Here is a 24,942-nt window from a genome sequence, read left to right as displayed (position 1 = left end):
TGAAGCTGCGTCGTGGCTGTCCCCACGTTTTCCACGTTCATTTGGGACCTGCTCTTCTCATCCGCATTACCAATACAAATCCTGAAGCCACTTGAGTTTGCAACCCTTGATATAGCTAAAAAGTTTGCTGGATACCTTTTATGTATAGAGCTCTGATGCTCTAGACTTAAGCTCCTTCAAAGACTATAGGTGGCTTTATCACTTGTTGGCTAATGCTGTAGACAGTGGCCAGGATGCTTCTGGGGGTAGGGTTGGCCTTACACTAGAGCTGGATTTCCATTGGGTTGTTCACTGGGAACCTACCCCCTCACCTCCCAACTCCTTACCACTTTTTACTCAGAATGCCATTAGCATTATAAAGGGGACACCTGTGAAAAATTGCCAATGATACTGTCAGGCTCAGCGTTCGCATTTAGAATCAAGTCAGGAAGAAGTGCCTTTGCATATGTTGGTGTTCATCTATTTTATTACATATTTTAAAAAATAACATCCTCCCTCTAACAAGCTTAGTTTGCAAATACAAACAGTAGGTGCAAATTGAAAAACAATTACATATAAATCTTTTCACTTGCAAAGGTTCGGGTGTAATTTTAAAAAGTCTCTCCTTACTGGTATGCATAAAAAAATTGCACTGCACAATCTTCAATCAAATTAAAGTGGGATTATATCAAGTGGCTGTACTAGGTCCATTCAGTTTCTTTCTAGAAATACGCTGAGTTACCCTCCTGGTAATATTCAGAGTTTCAGAGTTTTATCATTAATGGCGTTGTAAATGTGCTCAGTCATCGGCACATACATTTCTGCTTTGTCATCCAAGAAATACAAGGCATCTTTGATAACTGCAGGGTTAAAGCCCTCTTCCATGAGGGTCACTTTTCGGTGTTTAAAAGTTCCAGTGATCTCAATGGTGTCCTGAAAAACATCAAACAATCATTTGAGAGCAGGTGAAAGCAGGTTCTGTGTGATACCAAGATATCCTGTCTTCAGAACCTCCACTAGGGGGCCCTCTGTGGAGGTATTTTTCCTTCCCTTAAAGCTTGACGATCACATGTGGGGAGAGTCTGCAGACAGTGCAATACGGAGCAGAAGAGTCTGTCACTTGGTGAGCTTCCAGTATTCCTGGAATATTCTGATTAATGGTGGGGTGGGGAAAGGAATCATGTACACACAGACAACTTTTTTTTTCAGCCTGTTTGTGACACTGAAGACTTGTTTCTTCTTCAGTAAATAGGTGATGATCTGAGGATATTTCAACTTTCATGTCTCTCAACCATCACTGTAAAGCATGTCAGTGTTTTATGAACATCAACAGAAATAACCGTTTAACCTTAGCAATATCTGGTAATCTAACACTTCTTTTCTCACATCTTCAGCTACAGAATCACAGAGCTCAAGGTCCAAAAGTGAGAGTGTTAAACTAAGGGGTTAATGTTTGAGAAAGAAAAAAAAAAATCTCTATCCGTGACAGTTTAGCCTTTGGTAGTTCCTACTGGCTAATGATGCCCAATTAAAGTTCACATCACAGAAAGGTGCAGGACCTCAGGGGATTTTTCCATTCTTTAAAACTGGAAACAATAAGTAAGAGGGTCGGAGCATTTCTATTTTATGTGTTTGTTATACCTCATCAAACAGACTTTGTGAGTTATTTGCTAACACTGTTGCTGAATGAACTGTCTGTGGTTTTAGGGAAAAAGGGATTAGGATTTGGTTTCAGCTAGCTATATTTTCTGGTATTTCTGCTTCCTCATTTAGCTTCCTGAAAGGGTAGTGAAAATTTGGCCGTTGTGCTCCCATGGTAGAAGAGGAATGGTTCCCTTAGACTCAGGTGTCTCCAAGAGAGAGGATAACTGAACTTTATAACAAGGGGTCTCACCTGTATTCTTAGAAACCGGGGCCTTGCATAATTGGGCAGGTAATCGGCCACATGCTTAAAGAGTTTCCTTCCATCAAATTCATGGTCTTCCTTCATCTTGATGGAAGCCATGCCAATTCGACCCTCGTGACCTAGAGTTAAAGTGAGAAAAAATTAGGTGGGTTGTAGCTATTTATTTTATTTATGATAAAATAAATGACCTTTGCTAGGTCAAAGTACAGAGAACTGAGACAGATTTATGGCATGGGTTTCTTTTGGATAGCTGGAATTTTTATTTCAAATATATGTTGAAGTTAAATTCTAAAGTGAATTAAAGATAACAACAAAACAACAAGCTATACATTGATTGACTCTTTATTACATGCCAGGTCCTTTACTAAGTGTGCTTTATGTACTGTCTTATTTAACCCTCATGACAACCTTATGAAGAGGTACAAAGGTTAGCTCCATTTTACAGGTGAAGAAACTGAGGCTTAATGACATTAAAAGACTTGTTCAAAAAAAAAAAAAAGACTTGTTCAAGTTCATGCAGCAAATACTAGGCAGGGCCAGAAATGGAATTGAGGCAGGCTGGCTAAAGATCCTATGCTTATTGACATCATCCTTCTTGGCAGCCTAGATGTAAACACCAGAATGGGAAAAAGGTTGAATTAGTGGCTAAAAAATTTTTTGGACTCTGGTGAAAAACCCTTGCTCCCCTGTCAAGGATAATTGGGCTCAGGTGGTTCTTTGGGTCGCAGGTCAAGTCTGTTGTGCTTCCAGGCACAAATGTTCACCTCTGAGACATATAATCACGGTTCCTAATAGCTTTGCCTCTGCATTTCAGAGAGGCTGCAGGACAGGAGGGTGAAGGCAGATCAAGGTATGTGCCCACTGCACCCCCACCTCCCCACCTGGATGCCTTCTAGTCCAGAGAGGTTGTGCTCTCCACAGGGGAAACAGATCCTAACAGCTCTTTCTTCCCAGTGTTTAGAACAATTACCATTGTTTTCTTGTGAGGACAGTGGTAATTACATATTAATACCTCTTCTATGTGATCGGGCAGACCCAGTGGGAGTCCAGGTCCACTTCCCTGAACTACTTAACTGTAATCAGAGAGGGGGAAGGAGCCGCCCTTCGTCACCTGGGCCCCAGCTTTCAAAATCTCTCCCATGGTGGTTGTGTGTTTTCCCATGACTCTAAAGAAGTCAGAAAACAAGAGGAAAAATTATAAGAAAGGAAATGCATCCTCATTTGCTTTGCCTCATATCTGAAGGAGGGAGGCAGGGCACCATACCCTCTTTCTCTAGGGGTCCCTGGTAGCTGTCTCAAAGGTACCGGTCTCAGGAATCTTGAATGTCTCCAATGAGCTCCTTTTAGAATTAAGGCAGAGGCTGATGCAACAGAAATCTTCAGAGTCAACTGGCTCCTTGCTTCTTGCTCTGACAGAGGCAATGCCCAACCGAGAGGCAAATGGGGCTGTTGGATCTCAGGTCTCTGTCCTGACTCCCAGAGGTTGGCTGGGGCTAGTTCAGCTCCAGGGGGAAGGTTCCTGTCTGCAGCAGTTCGGGCCAGAGGTTCTCTAGAGTTGCACTATCCAATATGGTGGCCACTGGTCACATGTAGCTATTAAAATTAATTATAATTAAATAAAATGAAAAATTCAGTCCCTCAGTTGCACTAGCCACATTTCAAGTGCTCAACAACCATATGGTAGCTATTGGCTACCATGCTGGACAGTGCAGATATAGAACATTTTCAGAACACTGCAGAAAGTTCTATTGATAATATAAAGCTCTAGAGAGTAGTTTGGCAGTTCTGGTGTCATCTCTAGTCTAGGCCCAAACTTAGAAGTTTCTTCCTGGTCCAAAGCTGAGCTCTGTGAAGGCCTTGTTCAGCCCTTTGGTAGTGAGAATCACCCTGGTGGACTGATGTCTTTCTCTAGATAGATCTGCCACATTTCTAGGCTGCAAGAGTGGCACTGAGAATCACAGAATCTGAAAATAGGAGAGACTGTAGGGTTCATCTCTAATCTTTCACTGCTGTAAGAATTCTCACAGGATCCCAGGTGGACAGCCAGCCTCTTTACTTATCCCAGTTGGTGGGACATTGTCTACCTCAGGAGACAGACCACTCTGTTGTTGGTCCCTCTGGCTACAGGAGAGTTCTCAGGCTAAAATTTGCTCCCTGGTCATTTCAATCCATCCGTTTTATTCTGCTCTCCAGTGCAACATAAACACAGCTGCTCCTTGTTCTACCTGACTTGTCTCCCAATCATGTGAAACCCATTAGCCTCCTCTTCTTTGTTCTATATCAATGGCTCCTAAACTTTACTGGGTGGCAGACCCATTTGGGAATTTAAAAAAGACACAAAGATTTAGTCCCAAACCCCAGATCTGGGCTTTAAAAAGTTTCCCAGATGATTCTGATGACTGGCTAAATTTTCAGAACCACTAGGCCTCCAGGCTTCTCAGACTTCAGTGTTTTTTAAAAATTGTGGTAAAACATACAATTCATTATTTTAACCATTTTAAAGTATACAGTTCAGTGGCATTTAGTACGTTCACAATGTCGTGCAACTATCACCAGTATCTAGAACATTTTCATCACTCCAAAACCAGACTTCATTTGTTTTAAGAATCACTGGAGGGCTTGTTAAAACACAGCTCCCTGGGCCCCACCCCAGAGATTCTGGTTCAGTAGTTCTGGGGTGGGCATTTTTAACATGAGAAATATTAAATTTTTAACAAGCTCCTGGGCGATGATGCTGTTGCTGGCCCAGGGACCCTACTGTCAAATGAAAAATATGCACAACGTGAGAGTTGTGAGTTAAATTTTATTTGGGGGCAAAATGAGGACTATAGCCTGGGAGACAGCATTTCAGATAGCTCTGAGAAACTGCTCCAAAGAGGTAGGGCAGAAGGTCAGTACACATGGGGTTTTAGTGAAGGGGGAGTACATGCAACCAGGCGCATATTTTTTGCAGAAGGTATCTGCTAGTCTCACGAAGGTCACTGCTAGTCACGAGGAGCAGATGTCACCATGAAGGATTTTAGTGCTTTTCTAGATATGAGAAGATGCAAGAATTGGGCTCATAAAATCTTCTCCTGAAAATATCTATCTGAAGACCTGTTCTGCCAGTTTTTCCCAGAGCACAGAGTGCCTCATTCCTGATGTCCACCTTGAACTCCTTTCAGGGCGTGTTGAAGGTCTGCAGCTGCAGCGGCTCGTAATTTGATCCTTGTAGAGGCAGATGGCGAGTGCCAATTTGTAGGTGACACCACTTTGAAGAGCAGTGGATTAGGCCTTTCCATTCCATTTCCCATATTCTCTTACCTTCTCATACTCATTCTTTTGTATTGTTACTTTAAAAACGCCAGCATTTAGAACGGCATGCAACATATTCCAGGTGGGGTCTGTGAGAGGCCAGCATGCTGCCATGGCTGACAGCCACAATATGGGCCCTTGTGTTAATTCAGCCTGAAATCCAACATGAGAAGTACTCTGCACCCCTCAGACTCTGACCTGAGATGTGGCTACACTTCCTGTCAAGTCATTGTCACCGGGTTGGAGAGTAGCAGGCAAGAGAAAGCCTCAAATATTCTTTAAAAAATAAAAGGACAGCACAATGTCATGTGAAACCATCATAGCTCAGGTAAAAGGGACTTTGGGATTTCCATTTTGAGTATAGATGAGAATCCCAAATACTGAGTTCTAGGGAATACCGATTCCCCTAGTACCTTATATTTGGATAGTGATTTGGAAGTTTTAATTCTCTCTGACATCTATAATTAAAATGATTTCTTTTCATGACAACCCTCATGTACGTGTCTGATAAATATACATTCAGTATTTATGTAATTAAAATGAATTAGTTTTCTCGACAATCTTAACTGCAGGATTGGTATTATCTCTAATTTAGTGATTTGTGTGAAGTCAAACAGCCAGCAGGTGTTGGAGCCAGGACCCAAAATCAGACCTCACTCTCCCCACTCTGCTGGCAGAGGCAGATCTGCAGACAGAGGCTTGGTGACAGCACTTTGTGTGATGATTCTGAAACTCAGTGGAGCAAGCTGGGGTCAGGGATTTGGTTTAAAAGAAGAGTCTGGAAAAAATCAGCTCCTTCCTGGCTTTTTTCCTCTAGCAACGGCACTTGCTCTTACTTGTGCCTCCCAGTTCAGAGGCCAAGATACCACTTCCAAGCTCTCAAGCATGATACCTCTTTTCTTGAGGCATGCCAAATGCTGCATGGACCCTGCATCGTGGAGAGATTTGGCTTGCTTGAGAGCCCAAGAACAGCTAGGGAGTGAACCACAGAGGAAGGCCAGGTTCAGATGTACTGACCTGTCTGATTTATAATGGCACATAAACCAGACATAAGCCCCTTACTCCCAGGAGGCTGGGAAAGAGTTGTTTGATTCTCCAGCTGGCAGGAGGAAGTGATGACAAACTTTGCACGGGGGTTAAAATTATATTCTGTTAGTGTAGGAGTTTTGGCATTGATTTATAATATCTTGTGCATACCTGGCACAGACACGCCATAAACATTCACTTCTTGGACAAAATCAACCAGTCCTACTATGTCAGCAACTTCAGTGGTGGCCACATTTTCCCCTTTCCACCTGGAAGAAAAGGCAAGGTTAGCAGAGGTCACTGGTGGTCTGCGGTGCAGGTTGTCTGTGACAGGTGTTTCCTCCAGACCTCTGTGGGGTGGCTGCGTTTGTCTTCCTCACCTTGGCCCCCAAACTCTCCAACTTAGTCATGGGAGAGGCACCCTGCTTGAGGCATGAAAGACAAAGGCATAGACCTAAAGAATAAAATGTGGAATTTTAACCTTGCCACGTGAAATGTGATACACAGAATGATGTTCTAATGTTAAAATATGGGTTTGGCCTAAGAAAGGCACTAGAAATCAAAAATAAATCTCAATGACTTTTTGCTGTGTTTAGGTCTCTCACTTCCCTCACTCACTAACTTTGGCTGCTATTTAATTCAGTTAGTAAATGTCTATTAACTAGAATTTCATACTTGTTTTTCAGGGTCTTATGGCAATGAAAAAGCTTTTAATAAGAAAGAAAATATTATACTCTATTTGTAGGGAGAATAATGTTAGTGCCCAATCAGGTGCTACTTTTTCTTTGAATAAAGAGTTAAATTTTGTCTTATATTTAAAAATTCTTTAGATCTCCCAGAAGTATCTTTTTTAGTAACATGAAGGTGGCATAACATAATGATATAGATCCAGAGTCATGGGATATTAGAGATGGAAGGAACCGTAAGGATCATTGGGACCCTCATTTCATGGGTGAAGGAACTGAGGTACAGAAAGATTACCTGCCTGATAACACAGCTGCTCAGGGGTAAAGAGGAAGCCTGGGAGCTGAGTTCTTCTCATTCATATCCATGCTCTTTCTACTACAGACAGACAACTTCCATCTCTTCCTCATTCATTCATGCAAAAAGTAATCACTGTACTAGGTGCTGGGGGGCGAACAAGCAGACACAGGGTCTGGCCTGAGGGAGTTTATACGGGAAGGAAGCTGGTTAAACAGAAGTGTCATGAAGCTGGAGGACCATGCTGTTGCTGAGAATTAATTTCATGGTCTATTACGATGACTTTCAAACTCCACTGTGCTGACTTGTGGGCTCTGTGGGAAACCATCTGGTTGGGAATGGAGAGTAGGAGGGACAGGAGCAGATGGGGCTCAGAACCCTCACCTCCTCTTCAACGAGATCAGCTTCACATTAATTTGCATTTGATTTTATCTGAGAAAAAGCCTCATGATTGGAAACAGTATGAAAATCCCTGGCTGACCTGAGTGACTGGTAATAATTGAGGATAAATGGGAGGAATTGGATGGACTAAGTTATTTAGGTGCCCAAAATCAGACACAGGTTTTCTCTCCTAGTTTCATCTGGTGTTGCTCAACCAAGATAACTATGCATTGCAGAGTGATACCCCGTGTATTTTGCGCCTTGTTTTCTGGGAATACAGGAGGTTGAATTGACACGCCAAAGAGACAGAAGGAAATGGAGTACCATAACCAAAGTGGAATGCGACTCTAATTTAGGAGTAAGCCAAACTGCATGTGTTTGTTTTTGGCTCAATAATTCAGAGAAACCAACCGGAATGTATCTCCAACTCTGTCGTGGAAGTAGATAAAATTTTCGTGGTCCATCATTAAGAGATCTCCACTGTTGAAATAGAGGTCTCCTTTCTTAAAGACATCTCTCAGTTTTTTCTTCTCTGTCTGAGACTTTCCTCCAGCATAGCCACTAAATGGTGTGAGTTGTGTGATTCTGCAAACCAGGAGTCCAACTTCACCTAAGACAGAAGAAAGTAAATTGTTATTTTATGTACCAGCAGTAGGCAACTTTTAGTATTAACCTTTTAAAACTGATGCCATACAACCCAGTGGCAACAAGCTGGCTGCAGGAAGTCATTTTACATGCATGTGTACATGTATTTCCATGTATATCATATACACACATATATACACCATGCACACACACACAGAGTACATTATTCTCTATGGTCACACATTTGTAATTCTTTTAATACTAATCTTTCACTGAATAATGATTTACACACACAATTAGACAAACGCATAGTAGTTTAAGCTTAAAGGAAAGGTCCGCTGAAGCTAACCGTAGTTTTGCAACCATAATTACATATCCGCTTCTGCAAAATGCTTACCTCATAATCAAGAAATTATTAAGCTAGCTTTCAAATTATAGTTATATTACGTGTAGTGGTAAATTACTATCTTTTGGAATTTATCTATTTCCAAGAGTACGAAAATAAACCTCTTTTTTTCCCCCACTCTGATAAATTTTACCATGTGTTCATTTTAGCTGTGATATGTTAGTTCTTAAGAGTCACTTGGTTAAGGTAAGAAAAGGCACAGGTTAATTGAACAAAAATCCACTGTACCTTTGGGAACTTTGATGCAATATCCATTTCCATCTCGAACGGGTTCATCTTTCTCCACATCATATTTAATCAGCTCATAAGTTATGACTTTCTAGCAAAATTAAAATGGATCATTCTGAGCACATATTCTTTCACAACTTATTCTTTTTTATTGTGGCATAGCATACATAAAGCATACAAAGTGCACATACTTTAAGTGTACAGCTTGATGAATTTTTGCATATGCATACCCTTATGTAACTACTGCCCAGATCAAGATACTAAACGTTTTCATTACCGTAAGAAGTTTCCTCCTGCCCCTTTCTGTCAAGTCACTATTCTTTTATTGCCATCAAGTAGTCTTAAGCATCAAATAAGTGAAATAAATATATGCCTTAGTATCTGCTGCTTTCACTCAGCATAATGTCTGTGATATCCATCCCTCCCTGTTGGTGTTTGTGTCAGTGGTGTACTTTTTATTGCCATGCAACTTTCCTTGTATGACTATACCACAATTTATTTATCTCTTCTCCTGTTAATGGACATTTGGATGTTTCTAGTTTTAGACTATTAAATATAAAGCTGTTATGAACATTCTCATGCATGTGTTTTGGTGGACACATCACATGTGGGCTTTTAAAATCTTGTTTAGGGGAGACCTTCAAGATGGCGAAGGAGTGAGATGTGGAGATCGCCTTCCTCCCCACAAATACATCAGAAATACATCTACACGTGGAACTGCTCGTACAGAACACCTACTGAATGCTGGTAGAAGACCTCAGACTTCCCAAAAGGTAAGAAACTCCCCACGTACACAGGTAGGGCAAAAGAAAAAAGAATAACCAGAGACAAAATGATACGGACGGAACCTGCACCAGAGGTAGGGAGCTGTGAAGGAGGAAAGGTTTCCACACACTAGAAGCCCCTTTGCGGGCCGAGACTGTGGATTGCGCAGTGGGGAAGCTTTGGAGCCGCAGAGGAGAGCGCAGTCACAGGGTGCGGAGGGCAAAGCGGAGAGATTCCCGCACAGAGGATAGGTGCCGACCGGCACTCAGCAGCCCAAGAGGTGTCTGCTCACACGCCGGGGCGGGTGGGGGCTGGGAGCTGAGGCTCGGGCTTCGGTCGGAGTGCAGGGAGAGGACTGGCGGCGTGAACACAGCCTGAAGGGGTTAGTGCGCCACGGCTAGCCGGGAGGGAGTCTGGGAAAAAGTCTGGACCTGCCTAAGAGGCAAGAGACCATTGTTTTGGGGTGCGCGAGGAGAGGGGATTCAGAGCACTGCCTAAATGAGCTCCAGAGACGGGTGCAAGCCGCGGCTATCAGCGCGGACCCCAGAGACGGGCATGAGACGCTAAGGCCTCTGCTGCCGCCACCAAGAAGCCTGTGTGCAAGCACAGGTCACTATCCACACCTCCGCTCCCGGAAGCCTGTGCAGTCCGCCACTGCCAGGGTCCCGTGATCCAGGGACAACCTCCCGGGGACAACACACGGCACGCCTCAGGCTGGTGCAACGTCATGCTGGCCTCTGCCGCTGCAGGCTCACCCTGCATCCGTACCCCTCCCTCCCCCTGGCCTGAGTGAGCCAGAGCCCCTGAATCAGCTGCTCCTTTAACCCCATCCTGTCTGAGCAAAGAACAGACGCCCTCAGGCGACCTACATGCAGAGGTGGGGCCAAATCCAAAGCTGAACCCCAGGAGCTGTGCGAACAAAGAAGAGAAAGGGAAATCCCTCCCAGCAGCCTCAGGAGCCGCGGATTGAATCTCCACAATCAACTTGATGTACCCTGCATCTGTGGAATACATGAATAGACAAATAATCATCTTAAATTGAGGCAGTGGACTTTGGGAGCAATGATATATATATTTTATTCCTTTTTCTCTTTTTGTGAGTGTGTATGGGTATGCTTCTTTCTGTAATTTTGTCTGTATAGCTTTGCTTTTACCATTTGTCCTAGGGTTCTGTCTGTCTGCTTTTTTTCTTGTTGTTCTTTCTTTAACTACAGTTAGTTTTTAGAGCTTGTTATCATTGGTGGATTTCTTTTTTGGTTTGGTTGCTCTCTTCTTTCTTTCCTTTTTTATTACTTTTTAATTTTTTGTTTTTAGTAATTATTTTTAATTTTAATAACTTTCTTTTATTTTATTATTTTCTTTCTTTTTTTCTCCCTGTTCTTCTGAGCCATGTGGCTGATAGGGTCTTGGTGCTCTGGCCAGGTGTCAGGCCTGTGCCTCTGAGGTGGGAGAGCCGAGTTCAGGACATTGGTTCACTAGAGACCTCCCAGCCCCTCATGATATCAATTGATGAGAGGTCTCCCAGAGATATCTGTCTCAACGCTAAGACCCAGCTCCACTGAATGACCAGCAAGCTCCAGTGCTGGACAACCCATGCGAAACAACTAGCAAGACAGGAACACAACCCCACCCATTAGCAGAGAGGCTGCCTAAAATCATAATAAGGTCACAGACACCCCAAAACACACCACCAGTTGCGGTCCTGCCCACCAGAAAGACAAGATCCAGCCTCATTTACCAAAACACAGGCACCAGTCCCCTCCACCAGGAAGGCTACACAACACACTAAACAAACCTAACCCACTGGGGCAGACACCAGAAACAATGGGAACGACAAACCTGCAGCCTGTGAAAAGGAGACCACAAACACAGTAAGTTAAGCAAAATGAGAAGACAGAGAAATACGCAGCAGATGCAGGAGCAAGGTAAAAACCCACCAGAGCTAAGAAATGAGGAAGAAATAGGCAGTCTACCTGAAAAAGAATTCAGAGTCATGATAGTAAAGATGATCCAAAATCTTGGAAATAGAATGGAGAAAATACAAGAAACGTTTAAAAAGGACCTAGAAGAAGTAAAAAGCAAACAAACAGTGATGAACAACACAATAAATGAAATTAAAAATTCTCTAGAAGGAATCAATAGCAGAATAACTGAGGCAGAAGAACAGACAAGTGACCTGGAAGATAAAATAGTGCAAATAATTACTGCAGGGCAGAATAAAGAAAAAAGAATGAAAAGAATTGAAAACAGTCTCAGAGACCTCTGGGACAACATTAAACACACCAACATTTGAATTATAGGGGTCCCAGAAGAAGAGAAAAAGAAAGGGACTGAGAAATATTTGAAGGGATTATAGTTGAAAACTTCCCTAATATGAGAAAGGAAATAGCCACCCAAGTCCAGGAAGCACAGAGAGTCCCATACAGGATAAATCCAAGGAGAAACACGCCAAGACACATATTAATCAAACTATCAAAAATAAAATACAAAGAAAAAATATTAAAAGCAGCAAGGGAAAAACAACAAATAACATACAAGGGAATCCCCATAAGGTTAACAGCCGATCTTTCAGCAGAAACTCTGCAAGCCAGAAGACAGTGGCAGAACATATTTAAAGTGATGAAAGGGAAAAGCCTACAACGAAGATTACTCTCCCTAGCAAGAGTCTCATTCAAATTCAACAGAGAAATTAAAATCTTTACATACAAGCAAAAGCTAAGAGAATTCAGCACCACCAAACCAGCTCTACAACAAATGCTAAAGGAACTTCCCTAGGCAGGAAGCACAAGAGAAGGAAAAGACCTATAATAACAAACCCAAAACAATTAAAATGGTAATAGGGACATACATATCGATAATTACCTTACATGTAAATGGATTAAATGTTCTAACCAAAAGACATAGACTGGCTGAATGGATACAAAAACAAGACCCATATATATGCTGTCTACAAGAGACCCACTTCAGACCTAGGGACACAAACAGACTGAAAGTGAGGGGATGGAAGAAGATACTCCATGCAAATGGAAATCAAAAGAAAACTGGAGTAGAAATTCTCATATCAGACAAAATAGACTTTTAAACAAAGACTATTAGAAGAGACAAAGAAGGACACTACATAATGATCAAGGGATCAATCCAAGAAGAAGATATAACAATTGTAAATATTTATGCACCCAACATAGGAGCACCTCAATACATAAGGCAAATACTAACAGCCATAAAAGGGGAAATCGATGGTAACACAATCCGTAGGGGACTTTAACACCCCACTTGCACCAATGGACAGATCATTCAAAATAAAAATAAATAAGGAAACACAAGCTTTAAATGATACATTAAACAAGATGGGCTTAACTGATATTTATATGACATTCCATCCAAAAACAACAGAATACACTTTCTTCTCAAGTGCTCATGGAACATTCTCCAGGATAGATCACATCTTGGGTCACAAATCAAGCCTTGGTAAATTAAAAAAAATCGAAATTGTATCAAGTATCTTTTCCAACCACAATGCTATGAGACTAGATATCAATTATAGGAAAAATTCTGTAAAAAATAGAAATACATGGAGGCTAAACAATACACCACTTAATAGCCAAGAGATCACTGACGAAATTAAAGAGGAAAACAAAAAATACCTAAAAACAAATGACAATGAAAACACGATGACGCAAAACCTATGGGATGCAGCAAAAGCAGTTCTAAGAAGGAAGTTTATAGCAATACAATCCTACCTCAAGAAACAAGAAACATCTCAAATAAACAACCTAACCTTACACCTAAGGCAATTAGAGAAAGAAGAGCAAAAAACCCCCAAAGTTAGCAGAAGGAGATAAATCATAAAGATCAGATCAGAAATAAATGAAAAAGAACTGATGGCAATGATAGCAAATAAAACTAAAAGCTGGTTCTTTGAGAAGGTAAACAAAATTGATAAACCATTAGCCAGACTCATCAAGAGAAAAAAGAAGACTCAAATCAATAGAATTAGAAAAGAAAAAAGAAGTAACAACTGACACTGCAGAAATACAAAGGATCATGAGAGATTACTACAAGCAACTCTATGCCAATAAAATGGATGACCTGGAAGAAATGGACAAATTCTTAGAAAAGCACAACCTTCCGAGACTGAACCAGGAAGAAATAGAAAATATAAGCAGACCAATCACAAGCACTGAAATTGAAACTGTGATTAAAAATCTTCCAAGAAACAAAAGTTCAGGACCAGATGGCTTCACAGGAGAATTCTATCAAACATTTAGAGAAGAGCTAACACCTATCCTTCTCAAACTCATCCAAGATATAGCAGATGGAGGAACACTCCCAAGCTCATTCTGTGAGGCCACCATCACCCTGATACCAAAACCAGACAAAGATGTCACAAAGAAAGAAAATTACAGGCCAGTATCACTGATGAACATAGATGCAAAAATCCTGAACAAAATACTAGGAAACAGAATTCAACAGCAAATTAAAAGGGTCATACACTATGATCAAGTGGGGTTTATCCCAGGAATGCAAGGATTCTTCAATATATGCAAATCAATCAGTCTGATACTCCATATTAACAAATTGAAGGATAAAAACCATATGATCATCTCAATAGATGCAGAAAAAGCTTTTGACAAAATTCAACCCCCATTTATGATAAAAACTCTCCAGAAAGTAGGCATAGAGGGAACTTACCTCAACATAATAAAGGACATATATGACAAACCCACAGCCAACATCATTCTCAATGGTGAAAAATTAAGACCATTTCTGCTAAGATTAGGAACAAGACAAGGTTGCCCACTCTCACCACTATTATTCAACATAGTTTTGGAAGTTTTAGCCACAGCAATCAAAGAAGAAAAAGAAATAAAAGGAATCCAAATCAGAAAAGAAGAAGTAAAACTGTCACTGTTTGCAGATGACGTGATACTATACATAGAAAATCCTAAAGATGCGACCAGAAAACTACCAGAGCTAATCAATGAATTTGGTAAATTTGCAGGATACAAAATTAATGCACAGAAATCTCTGGCATTCCTATACACTAATGATGAAAAATCTGAAAGAGAAATTAAGAAAACACTCCTATTTACCATTGCAACAAAAAGAATAAAATAGCTGGGAATAAACCTACCTAAGGACACAAAAGACCTGTATGCAGAAAATTATAAGACACTGATGAAAGAAATTAAAGATGATACAAACAGATGGAGAGATATATTATGTTCTTGGATTGGAAGATTCAACATTGTGGAAATGACTCTACTACCCAAAGCAGTCTACAGATTCAATGCAATCCCTATCAAATTACAAATGGTATTTTTCACAGAACTAGAGCAAAAACTTTCACAGTTTGTATGGAAACACAAAAGACCCGGAATAACCAAAGCAATCTAGAGAAGAAAAATGGAGCTGGACAAATCAGGCTCCTGGACTTCAGATTATACTACAAAGCTAAAGTAATCAAGACAATATGGTACTGGCACAAAAACAGAAATATAGATCAATGGAACAGGATTGAAGGCCCAGAGATAAACCCACGAACATATGGTCACCTTATTTTTGACAAAGGAGGCAAGAGTATACAATGGAGAAATGACAGCCTCTTCAATAAGTGGTGCTGGGAAAACTGGATAGCTACATGTAAAAGAATGAAATTAGAACACTCCCTAACACCATACACAAAAATAAACTCAAAATGGATTAAAGACCTAAATGTAAGGCCAGACACTATAAAACTCTTAGAGGAAAAGATAGGCAGAACACTCTGACAACAATCACAGCAAGATCCTTTTTGACCCACCTCCTAGAGTAATGGAAATAAAAACAAAAATAAACAAATGGGACCTAATGAAACTTAAAAGCTTTTGCACTGCAAAGGAAACATAAACAAGGTGAAAAGACAACACTCAGAATGGGAGAAAATATTTGCAAATGAAGCAGCTGACAAAAGATTAATCTCAATAATTTACAAGCAGCTCATGCAGCTCAATATCAGAAAAACAAACAACCCAATCCAAAAATGGGCCGAAGACCTAAATAAACATTTCTCTAAAGAAGATATACAGATAGTGAACAAACACATGAAAGGATGCTCAACATCACTAATCATTAGAGAAATGCAAATCAAAAGTGCAATGAGGTATCACCTCACACCAATCAGAATGGCTATCATTAAAAAATCTACCAACAGTAAATGCTGGAGAGGGTGTGGAGAAAAGGGAACCCTCTTGCACTGTTGGTGGTAAATTGATACAGCCGATGGAGGTTCCTTAAAAAACTACAAATAGAACTACCATACGACCCAGCAATCCCACTACTGGGCATATACCCTGAGAAAACCATAATTCAAAAACAGTCATGTATCACAATGTTCATTGCAGCTCTATTTACAATAGCCAGCACATGGAAGCAACCTAAGTGTCCATCAACAGATGAATGGTCATGAAGAACCTAGTGGCATGACAGGAATAAAGACGCAGACCTACTAGAGAATGGACTTGAGGACACTGGAGGGGGAAGGGTAAGCTGGGACAAAGTGAGAGAGTGGTAGTGTACATATGGACATATATATACTACCAAATGTAAAATAGATAGCTAGTGGGAAGCAGCCGCATAGCACAGGGAGATCAGCTCGGTGCTTTGTGACCACCTAGAGGGGTGGGATAGGGAGGGTGGGAGAGAAGGAGACGCAGGAGGGAAGAGATATGGGGATATATGTTTATGTATAACTGATTCACTTTGTTATAAAGCAGAAACTAACACACCATTGTAAAGCAATTATACTCCAATAAAAATGTTATTAAAAAAATCTTGTTTAACCTTTATCCACTACTGTTAGATGTTTTGCATTCCAGGGACATGTTCTCCAATACATTTAAGATTCAATGATATAATGGTATACTTTGTTTCATGCCCATGGCTATAAAATTATTAAAATTCCACCATATTTCATGTTACTATAATTCAAGGGCATAAGAATTTAAATTTAATTCAGTAAGAGCAATAAGTATACTATTTTCTATATTGGCAACAAAATACAAATGTGGCAGTGTTTAGATTTAATTATTAACCATGATTACTATGTCCATTTCAAATTGTTTTCAAATCTGTATGATAAATTAACCAATCATATGCTTTGGTAGTAGCAGTTAACCATTAGAAACCAAATAGCATTCATATTCAACAAATGTAGAACTTGTTTATTTGCAAGAATGTAAAAAAAATTTGGGTTGGTAAGTAATGCTTTTTTCCTCATCAAATGCAGGGTCATCGTCTTCCTTTTTTTCTAGTTAAAATATATGGTTTTGTTTAAAGTAGAAAAACTGACAATAAAACATGGCAATCAATGGATGAGAAGCAAAGAACTAGTAATATACAGCATCAATTTCTCGGGTCCTCAGGTTTAGTTTGAAATGAAAGTTTCCCTGCAACTCACGTTTTCTGAGGGTTAGTAGTGACAACATAGATAGCTTGCACCAGGCGTCAGCTCAGCTTTCTGCCCTCTCTTGTTGTGAACTGCATTTAGCCTGGGTATCTAGGTTTGGGCTGGTTCAGGTTGGCCTGATGCTAACTAGAGAAGATTAACCCTCTCAGCAGCGATTCCAGTGGGGAGTAGGAAATTGATTCTCAGTCTGTAGTAGTGCTGCCCAGTAGAATTTTCTGTGATGATGGAAATGTCCTATAACTGTACTACTCAACGTGGTCATCACTAAACACATGTGGCTACTGAGCACTTGAAATGTGGCTAGGGTGAATGAAGAACTGATTAAAAGTTTACATAATTTAAATAGCTACATGTAGCTAGTGGCTACTGTATTGGATGGCGCAGGTGTGGAACACAGTGGAGGGACATGTGTAGTGTAGGTTTAGCTGTTGTTAGAGAGGTTCCTTGGACTTGGGAATGCCTGGAGATCAGGCCAGAATACAAGGAATGGAACAGTAATAAACTTTACAACTAATAACTCTTCAAGGCTATTATATGACAGGCATTGGGTTATATCCTATTTAATGTAATCCTTTCAAGAACTCTCTTCCCTTATTACACTGAGTTTGGGCCAGGCACTAGGCTCTATATTTTCTCTTCCTGTCTCTTTTATAGATTCTGAATTTGAGGCCTAAGTAACACAAAGGGCATGACCTTGGGCTAGTCTGTGATGGTAGTGGAATTTGATCTCTTGGGCCAGATCTCTTATGCACATGGACTATTGTCCTCTGTACTTTGCTGGTCAGTCCCCGGGGACACAGGTTGCCTGGGAGCTCTGGTGTGGCTGTTTCATGCCCAGGCAGGATGAGCTGCCCAAGGCATAACCACAGTAATGACTGCTCAAGCAAGTGAAGGTTCAGCATTTGCTGAATATTTCTGGAATTTTGCAGAATAGGTGGTCATCTGGAAGACTGACTGCTCGAGCACAATAAAAGGCAAAGAGATTGTCTGGAGGTGAGGCAATAAAATGAGAGGGAAAAGAGAATGCTGTGAGAGCTGGCTTACACATAAGAAATATCTTTCTGGTGTAGTTACTAGGTGAAAACAAATGTTTACAAGATCCTACAACTTGGATGCACCCTGGTTATCTTGAAGGAGTGGTTCTTAACCCTGGCTGAACAGCTTTAAGAAAACACTGATGCCTGGGCCCCCCCTCAGAACAATTGAATCCAAAGCTCAGGGGGTGGGGGCCCTGCACCTATATGTATAAAAAATTCCCCTGGTGGTGGTAACGTACAGTGTGATGAAAGGGAAGTACCACATTTCACGGTGTATAGTAAACATACAGAACTGGTAACCTTCAGGTGTTTTAACAAATACAAGTATAAATGGCATTAGAAGACTTCACAGAAGTTGCAGATGGCAAAGGCATAATGGGTTGTTATTAATAGAAATTAATATTTTAAAATTCGAGGACCCTGTCATTTTTAGGTCATTGTCACAGAGCCTGAGCAAAACCTCTCTTGGTGATACGAATGGGCCATGGCTCTGAGACTGCATGGGATTCTGATGATAACATCATCATGACATAGCTTTTAAGAAATCTCCATGTGCTGAAAGCTGGCTGCCCTCATTTTTCAATGTACTTACTCTCAGTAGGTAGTTTACTCTTCCAACAGCACCGACTTTTCTCGTGTAATTCATAAATCCGATATTGCCTTCAGTGGAAGCATAGAACTCATAAATGTGAATGTCCCCAAATCTCTTGATGAATTCTCTCCACACATCTCCTCGCAAGCCATTTCCCAATGCCATTCTCACTTTATGGTCACGATCGTTTGGTTTCTGTAGCGGGACGAAGAAGAGACCAAGCTGAAACATCTTTGGAGCCTGTACTTACATATTAATAGTGGCCTTTACGTTTCTACATATTTATGTTGGTTATGAGCTGACCTTAGTGCATGCCTTTTCTGTCATCCACAAATATTACACGTCCCACCGCCTACCAACACTCACAGTATGGGCCGACAGTGGGAACTCTGATTTAATAGTTGAAAGGCTTGGATTTTCCCATTTTGATTTGTCACTTGACAGAACTAAGTGATGCCAGCATTTAACCCACATCCAATCTAAAGCTTAAGTCATGTGTTGATTGTTTTCTTGATGAGGCTGGTGGATCTCAGAGAATTGCCAGAAAGGAAAGGCCCCATGGGAGAGGTCTGTCAGAGACTGACACAATCTGAAGTGATAATCTTCACTTGACTGTGAGGAAGAAAATGGGAACACAGTCCAGGCAAAAAGAGAGAATCATTTTCTACAGTCATTCAAGAGAATTCATGTGAGGGCCTGGCAGGACTGGGGAGAAGACTCTTGATCATGCGTTCGTCTAACAGATAGACCCAGTGGTCACAAGAGCGGGTAGAGCTGAACCAGCACAATGAAACTGTTCTGATGGGATGGGAAGGGGAAGAGAGAGAGGAAGCTGGCTCCCAGTTGCCTGAGGTGGCCTGGGAGGAATATGCTTTGCTATAAATAAAAATCACAAAGGAAAGGCTGTTTTGGGTATTAGAACTGAAAGCAGAGCTTGTATGAGCAAGAGAGGGGGATGAGGGCTGGTCTGCTTTCCATTTATGAGGCCCTACAAATATGTCCAAACCTTGGGTAATTTTAATGATATTTTATATTAATAAGGCATTTGATGTGATGTCAGGAGATCACAGCCTGGAGGGAGGGACAGGTAAATAAGTATAATTTTAACTTGCAAAATCTGTAACTTGATAACCTCTACTCTAACAGAAAATAGGACGGAGTGGGGGAGAAGTACCAAGTAACTAGGATTCTCCTCTCCTATCAAATGTGAATTTCTTTGACTGAACAGCAACTTGCTTAAAAGAGCAAATGTTCTAAGGAGTATTTTGTACCTTATTTCCTACTCTGTGACATCACTGTGAAGTGATTTTGGAATACGAGATCCTTTTTGAAAAAAAACGTTTGCAGAGAGAGGCTGGCAGTTCTCTGACAAGGGGAGGACCTTTGATACGGCAGTTAGAAACCAAACCAAACAAACCTTGAATTGGTTTCCAAGTGAGAGAAGCCAAGGAGCCCGTGGAGCAGCATGTATGCATTTAATTTTTAAGTAGCTCCTTGGTCAAAACTCAGGTGGCGAGGTTCTTTCAGAAGTCCTAACCAGAGAGGCGGACGATACCTTTCACTAGTTAAAACTGGGCCCCTTGTGCCGTCTTTTTGAGGAGGAAATGTGTAGAGAGAGAGAGACTAGGTGTGTTGTCCCAATGTTTCTTAACCAGGGTGTTGAGGAGACTTACCTGAGAAGCCTTCTGAACCTGCATGAACTTATTTGTTCTGGCTGAGTGAGAACCTATTCTCTTCATCAGCTCTATTGGTCCCTAAGTCACTGAATCGATTCCCTTTTCTAATTATCAAGTACTTTTAAGTCAGGAGGCTATATATCTGGTTTGCCAGGGCCGATCCTGGTTTACACCTGATGTCCTGATGTGCTTATTAATGACACTCCTTTAATTCTCAAATGTCCCTGTTTGGATAGTGTTTTTCTGTTGGTTTTTTTTGTGTGTGTGGTAGGCGGGCCTCTCACTGTTGTGGCCTCTCCCGTTGCGGAGCACAGGCTCCGGATGCGCAGGCTCAGCGGCCATGGCTCATGGGCCCAGCTGCTCCGCGGCATGTGGGATCTTCCTGGACTGGGGCACGAACCCGTGTCCCCTGCATCGGCAGGCGGACTCTCAACCACTGCACCACCAGGGAAGCCCCCTGGATAGTGGTTTATAGGGTCATCCAGTCCATAAGGCACTACTCTCCTCAGCAAGGATTGTCAGCTTTCCAGAGGCTACCCTTGCCCCCCACACTGCTGTCCCTCACTGCCACTCTGAGAATAAACCATCACAAATATTTGTGGAATACTTACTTTTGCTTGAAAATAACCACCTGACCTGGGGTTGACTTGGTCCCAGGCCTGCGTGAGAAGCTCCAAAGTAGCATTCCAGTGTGTAGACCGGAGACCTTACTTCTTCTATATGCAGCCCACAATCACCCTCTTAGTTCATTTCCTTGTCTAATGGGTGGTGAACATTTATCTCTCCCATTAGACTGTAAGCTCCTTTGAGGCCTAATCTCTCTCTCTGTCATCCACCATGCCTGGACCTGTGCTTTGCATATAGTGCAATTCCTGCAGTAAAAGAAGAAATAACCTCCACCAGGAAACCCTCAACTTCCTTGTTCAAACAGTTAATGGCCGGGACATCAGCACCAGGGCAGGGTTTACGGTGCTTGTGGACACAAACCAAGAGGCCCTGGAGGCTTCAGAGATGTCTGGTTCTCATCTAAGCTTTTGCTCACCAGGGCCTGACAGTACTGGTGTTTCTCCAAAAGAAGAAACAGTATTTCCTCACCACCATAGCCACTTCCCAAAGGTCAAGGGTCACCTCATTTTTCTTTAACAAAGATCGAACATTCTATTCTACATTAGAGGTGAGGTGCAACATGCAGACACACCTGGGGGATTTTAATCCACCATGGATTGAATGACTGACGAAGGGTGAGAGATCAGGGTGTCCAGAGAGGGTGCGGGGCACCAGGTAATCAGAGGAAGCAGGAGAATTTTACTGAGGGCTTTGCTATGTACCAGGCAATTGCCCTGCATTATCTTAAGGTTCTAAGGAGCCCTACTGAAATGTGAGAGGTAATCAAGTATTTGCCTCATATTACAATTGAGGAAACGGAGCTTTGAGAAGTTTAAAATAATTTGCCCAAGATCACACAGGTAGAAACACAGTTGTCCCCAAATTCAAATCCAAATCTACGTGACTTTGGAGAGCACTCCTTTCCTTAGTCAAAAAAAAAGCGACACACACACACAGAGTTTAAGAACCAAATAGTACTGAAAGACTTACATGAAGAAATGTTATTCCACTTATCTGTCCTCATCCTTTGCCTTCAGCCTACCACCCAGAGGCAGACATGTTTAACCCCTGTAGCTGTTTCTTCTCACCTGCATATTTCTAAATTAAATGCTTTTACCACTATCTTTTGATTAATCACTTTAGACATTACTTAATGATTTCCTATTGTGCTGGATGGGGATTAAGCTCTCTCCCAATTTTTCAATATCACAATTTTTGGTTAAATCAATATTCAGTGCTCACATTACTTTGCCCCTAATCCACCACTGATGAGCTAAGTATAATATACTATGAACAAATTCTTGAACAAATGTTTGTTTTTCCTGGAATTAATTTCCTCCCTGTCCCTTTGCTTCATTTTCTTAGTTTCTGTTTGTAGTTCTTTCCTTACCCTCCAAAAGCATCTAAATACAATGTTCCTCCTTCTATCAGATGATATAATTTCCTTTATTCCATTTTTCTTCCTTTTATCCTTTTGCTCCAATCTGGATGAGTTGTTTTCCAGGCCTGGGGATACCCTTTGCCTCTATTTCCTGGATCTTGTATCTTCCTTTTTCTTTTTTTACTCTCCTATTTGGGTGGAATACTTTCTATAGGAACTTCCTAAAGGAGGGTATACAGGAGGTAAGATTTTTTTGAGACTTTGAATGTCTGAAAATATTCTTATTTTATACTTGATTGATAATTTGGTTGGATATGAAATTCTGGATAGGTAATAGTGTTTACTTAGAATTTTGAAGGCGCTGCTCCCTGTAGCTACCAGCTTGAGTGTTTCTGTTGGCAAGTCAACTGTTATTCTTATAGAATCTTCTCTGTTTCTCTTTTTTTAAAATAGGCAATCATTTTAAAATAATTAATCAATTAAATAATTTTATTTTTGGCTGCGTTGGGTCTTTGTTGCTGCATGCGGGCTTTTTCTAGTTGTGGCAAGTGGGGGCTACTCTTTATTGCGGGGCGTGGGCTTCTTAGTGTGGTGGCTTCTCCTGTTGTGGAGCACGGGCTCTAGGCACATGGGCTTCAGTAGTTGTGGCCCGTGGACTCAGTAGTTGTGGCTCGTGGGCTCTAGAGCGCAGGCTCAGTAGTTGTGGTGCACGGGCTTGGTTGCTCCACAGCATGTGGGATCTTCCGGGACCTGGGATTGAACCCATGTCCCCTGCACTGGCAGGTGGATTCTTAACCACTGTGCCACCAGGGAAGTCCCTCTCTCTCTTTTTTGATAGTCTTAAATATCATCATAGTATATTTTAAGAATTAAAAAAAAATTCCACTCATTTTATTAGGTACTCAATTAGCCCTTTCAATCTGTCTTTCAGTTTTGGGAAGTTTTTTTTTTTTTTTTTCAGTTTTGGGAAGTTTTATTGTATTATTTCTTTAATAATTTCCTCTCCATTTTCACTATCCTTTTCCCTATTTCTTGTTAATCAGATATTGGATCTTTTGGATTGATCCTCTAATTTTTTAATTTTGTCTCTCCTCATGTCCGTCACTTTGTCTTTCCTCCAATTTTCTGTAAGATTTCTCAACTTTATCTTCCAAATTTTCTATGGATTAAGTAATTTTTAAATCGTATTTTTATCTTTCAGGAGGTCTTACTCTGTTTTGTTTTTTGATAGCATACTATTTTTGTTTAATGGGTATAAAATCTCTAATATTTCTAAGAATATTATTATTGATTTCTGGAAGTCTTCTCCTGCTCTTTGAATTGATGGTGCTTTTTCTTCTTTTTAGAAAATGATCTTTCCTGTTAGAGGCTTTCCTTTGGTATCTGTTCATATTTAGAAGTAAAGCAACAAAAAGATGTTTGAGCCATTTTGTGTGGTAGGTAGGGGCTGTTGCCAGGTTGGCTGCACTGTCTGGTAATGGGGCAGTGAGCCAATGTCCAGTTTCTTTTCTGAGAATGTTTAGTTCTTCCTAAGCATAACCCTCCTCTGCTCTCTTGCCTGCAAGCATAAACTGACTACTGGAGTTCTGGAAGCTGGGCAGGGGAAGGGAGCTGGGGTCTCCCTGGTCAGTAAGTAGACAGTTACTCAATCTCTGCTCTCAGTGCCTCACCGCTGCCCTCCTCTGCTCTTGGGATCCTTGAGTTCAAAGCTTCTCTAGCTCTTCTCCAGAGAATAAGCCTCCTGTCTCCTACAGAAGTGGGATATAGGAGCAGTAGGTATAGCTGTTTCATACACAGACTTTCAAAAATTCTCCTGTTTTCAAGCCTGGTACCTCATCCAAACTTCAGTTGTATTTGGTACCTCCAATTTCTCAGGCTTTAGGGAGTCAATCAGCTTCCTTCTTGTTGGTAATTGCCTCTCAAGTTTCACCCCTCTCAGCCCTGCTATGGCAATGACCTTCATCTTTCACATCTCTGTACTATGTAGTTCCTGGTTGCAATGTCTGTTAGTTTCTAGGATGATAGAGCTTGTGTGGCTTTTTCTTGTCCTCCTCGTTTTGGGGAAGACTTCCAAGGGGTGAAAGGGCAGAAGCTGTTCACCACCTTAGAAAAATTCCTCAGTCCATGTCCTTAACAACTAATATGCTATACTTCTGCTTGACTCCCTGAGGAGAAAAGAAAGCACCCATTGACAGGAGTAAAAGGGTGAAATTCAACCTCTTCGTTTTACAGAAGAGGGCTTTCTGTGTCTAGTGTATCTTCCCACTGTACCCAAAGGGATTGTCTTTAAAAACCACCTCCCACATCACTCTCAGGCCGTTTCGTGGTGCATTATCACATTCACACTTGAGTCTCAGAACAGTAAAACTCTTGTTACCTGGCCCAGCCAATCAGTCTCGCCTCCTGCCATGCTGCTTGCAGTTCCCAATATGGCAGGTGCTTTATTCCACTGCTCTGCCATGCTGTTCCAGCTAATCATTAGCCCTTCTTTCCCTGCATGGCTGGAAAACTTTTCTGCACCCTTCAAAACTCACCTCTCTGGCAAACCTACCCTGATTCTGCTCTCTGTCCCTCTTTCCCCTGGTCTACGCCTGTCCTGGACAAACTGGCCACTGTCTACTCTGTGCTGCTACACACTCCTCCATTCTGTTT

General features: G+C 41.3%; 1 protein-coding gene across 2 annotated transcripts in view; it reads right to left on the bottom strand.

Moving 5' to 3' along the window:
* Positions 1–735: 735 nt before the first annotated feature.
* Positions 736–24,942, bottom strand: part of SLC27A2 (solute carrier family 27 member 2) — a gene marked incomplete at both ends in the record, with an annotated part of 54,093 nt that continues 29,886 nt past the window's right edge. For both annotated transcript variants that reach the window (XM_079913445.1, XM_079913446.1), the window contains 6 exons: positions 736–912; positions 1,874–2,004; positions 6,377–6,474; positions 7,979–8,177; positions 8,787–8,877; positions 18,628–18,822. In XM_079913445.1, the coding sequence (XP_079769571.1) occupies positions 736–912; positions 1,874–2,004; positions 6,377–6,474; positions 7,979–8,177; positions 8,787–8,877; positions 18,628–18,822 (891 nt within the window). The remainder of the gene's footprint in view (positions 913–1,873; positions 2,005–6,376; positions 6,475–7,978; positions 8,178–8,786; positions 8,878–18,627; positions 18,823–24,942) is intronic.

Source organism: Stenella coeruleoalba (genome assembly GCF_951394435.1).
Source record: "Stenella coeruleoalba genome assembly, chromosome: 2".
Classification (NCBI taxonomy): domain Eukaryota; kingdom Metazoa; phylum Chordata; class Mammalia; order Artiodactyla; family Delphinidae; genus Stenella; species Stenella coeruleoalba.
This window is presented reverse-complemented; position numbering and strand designations above follow the sequence as displayed.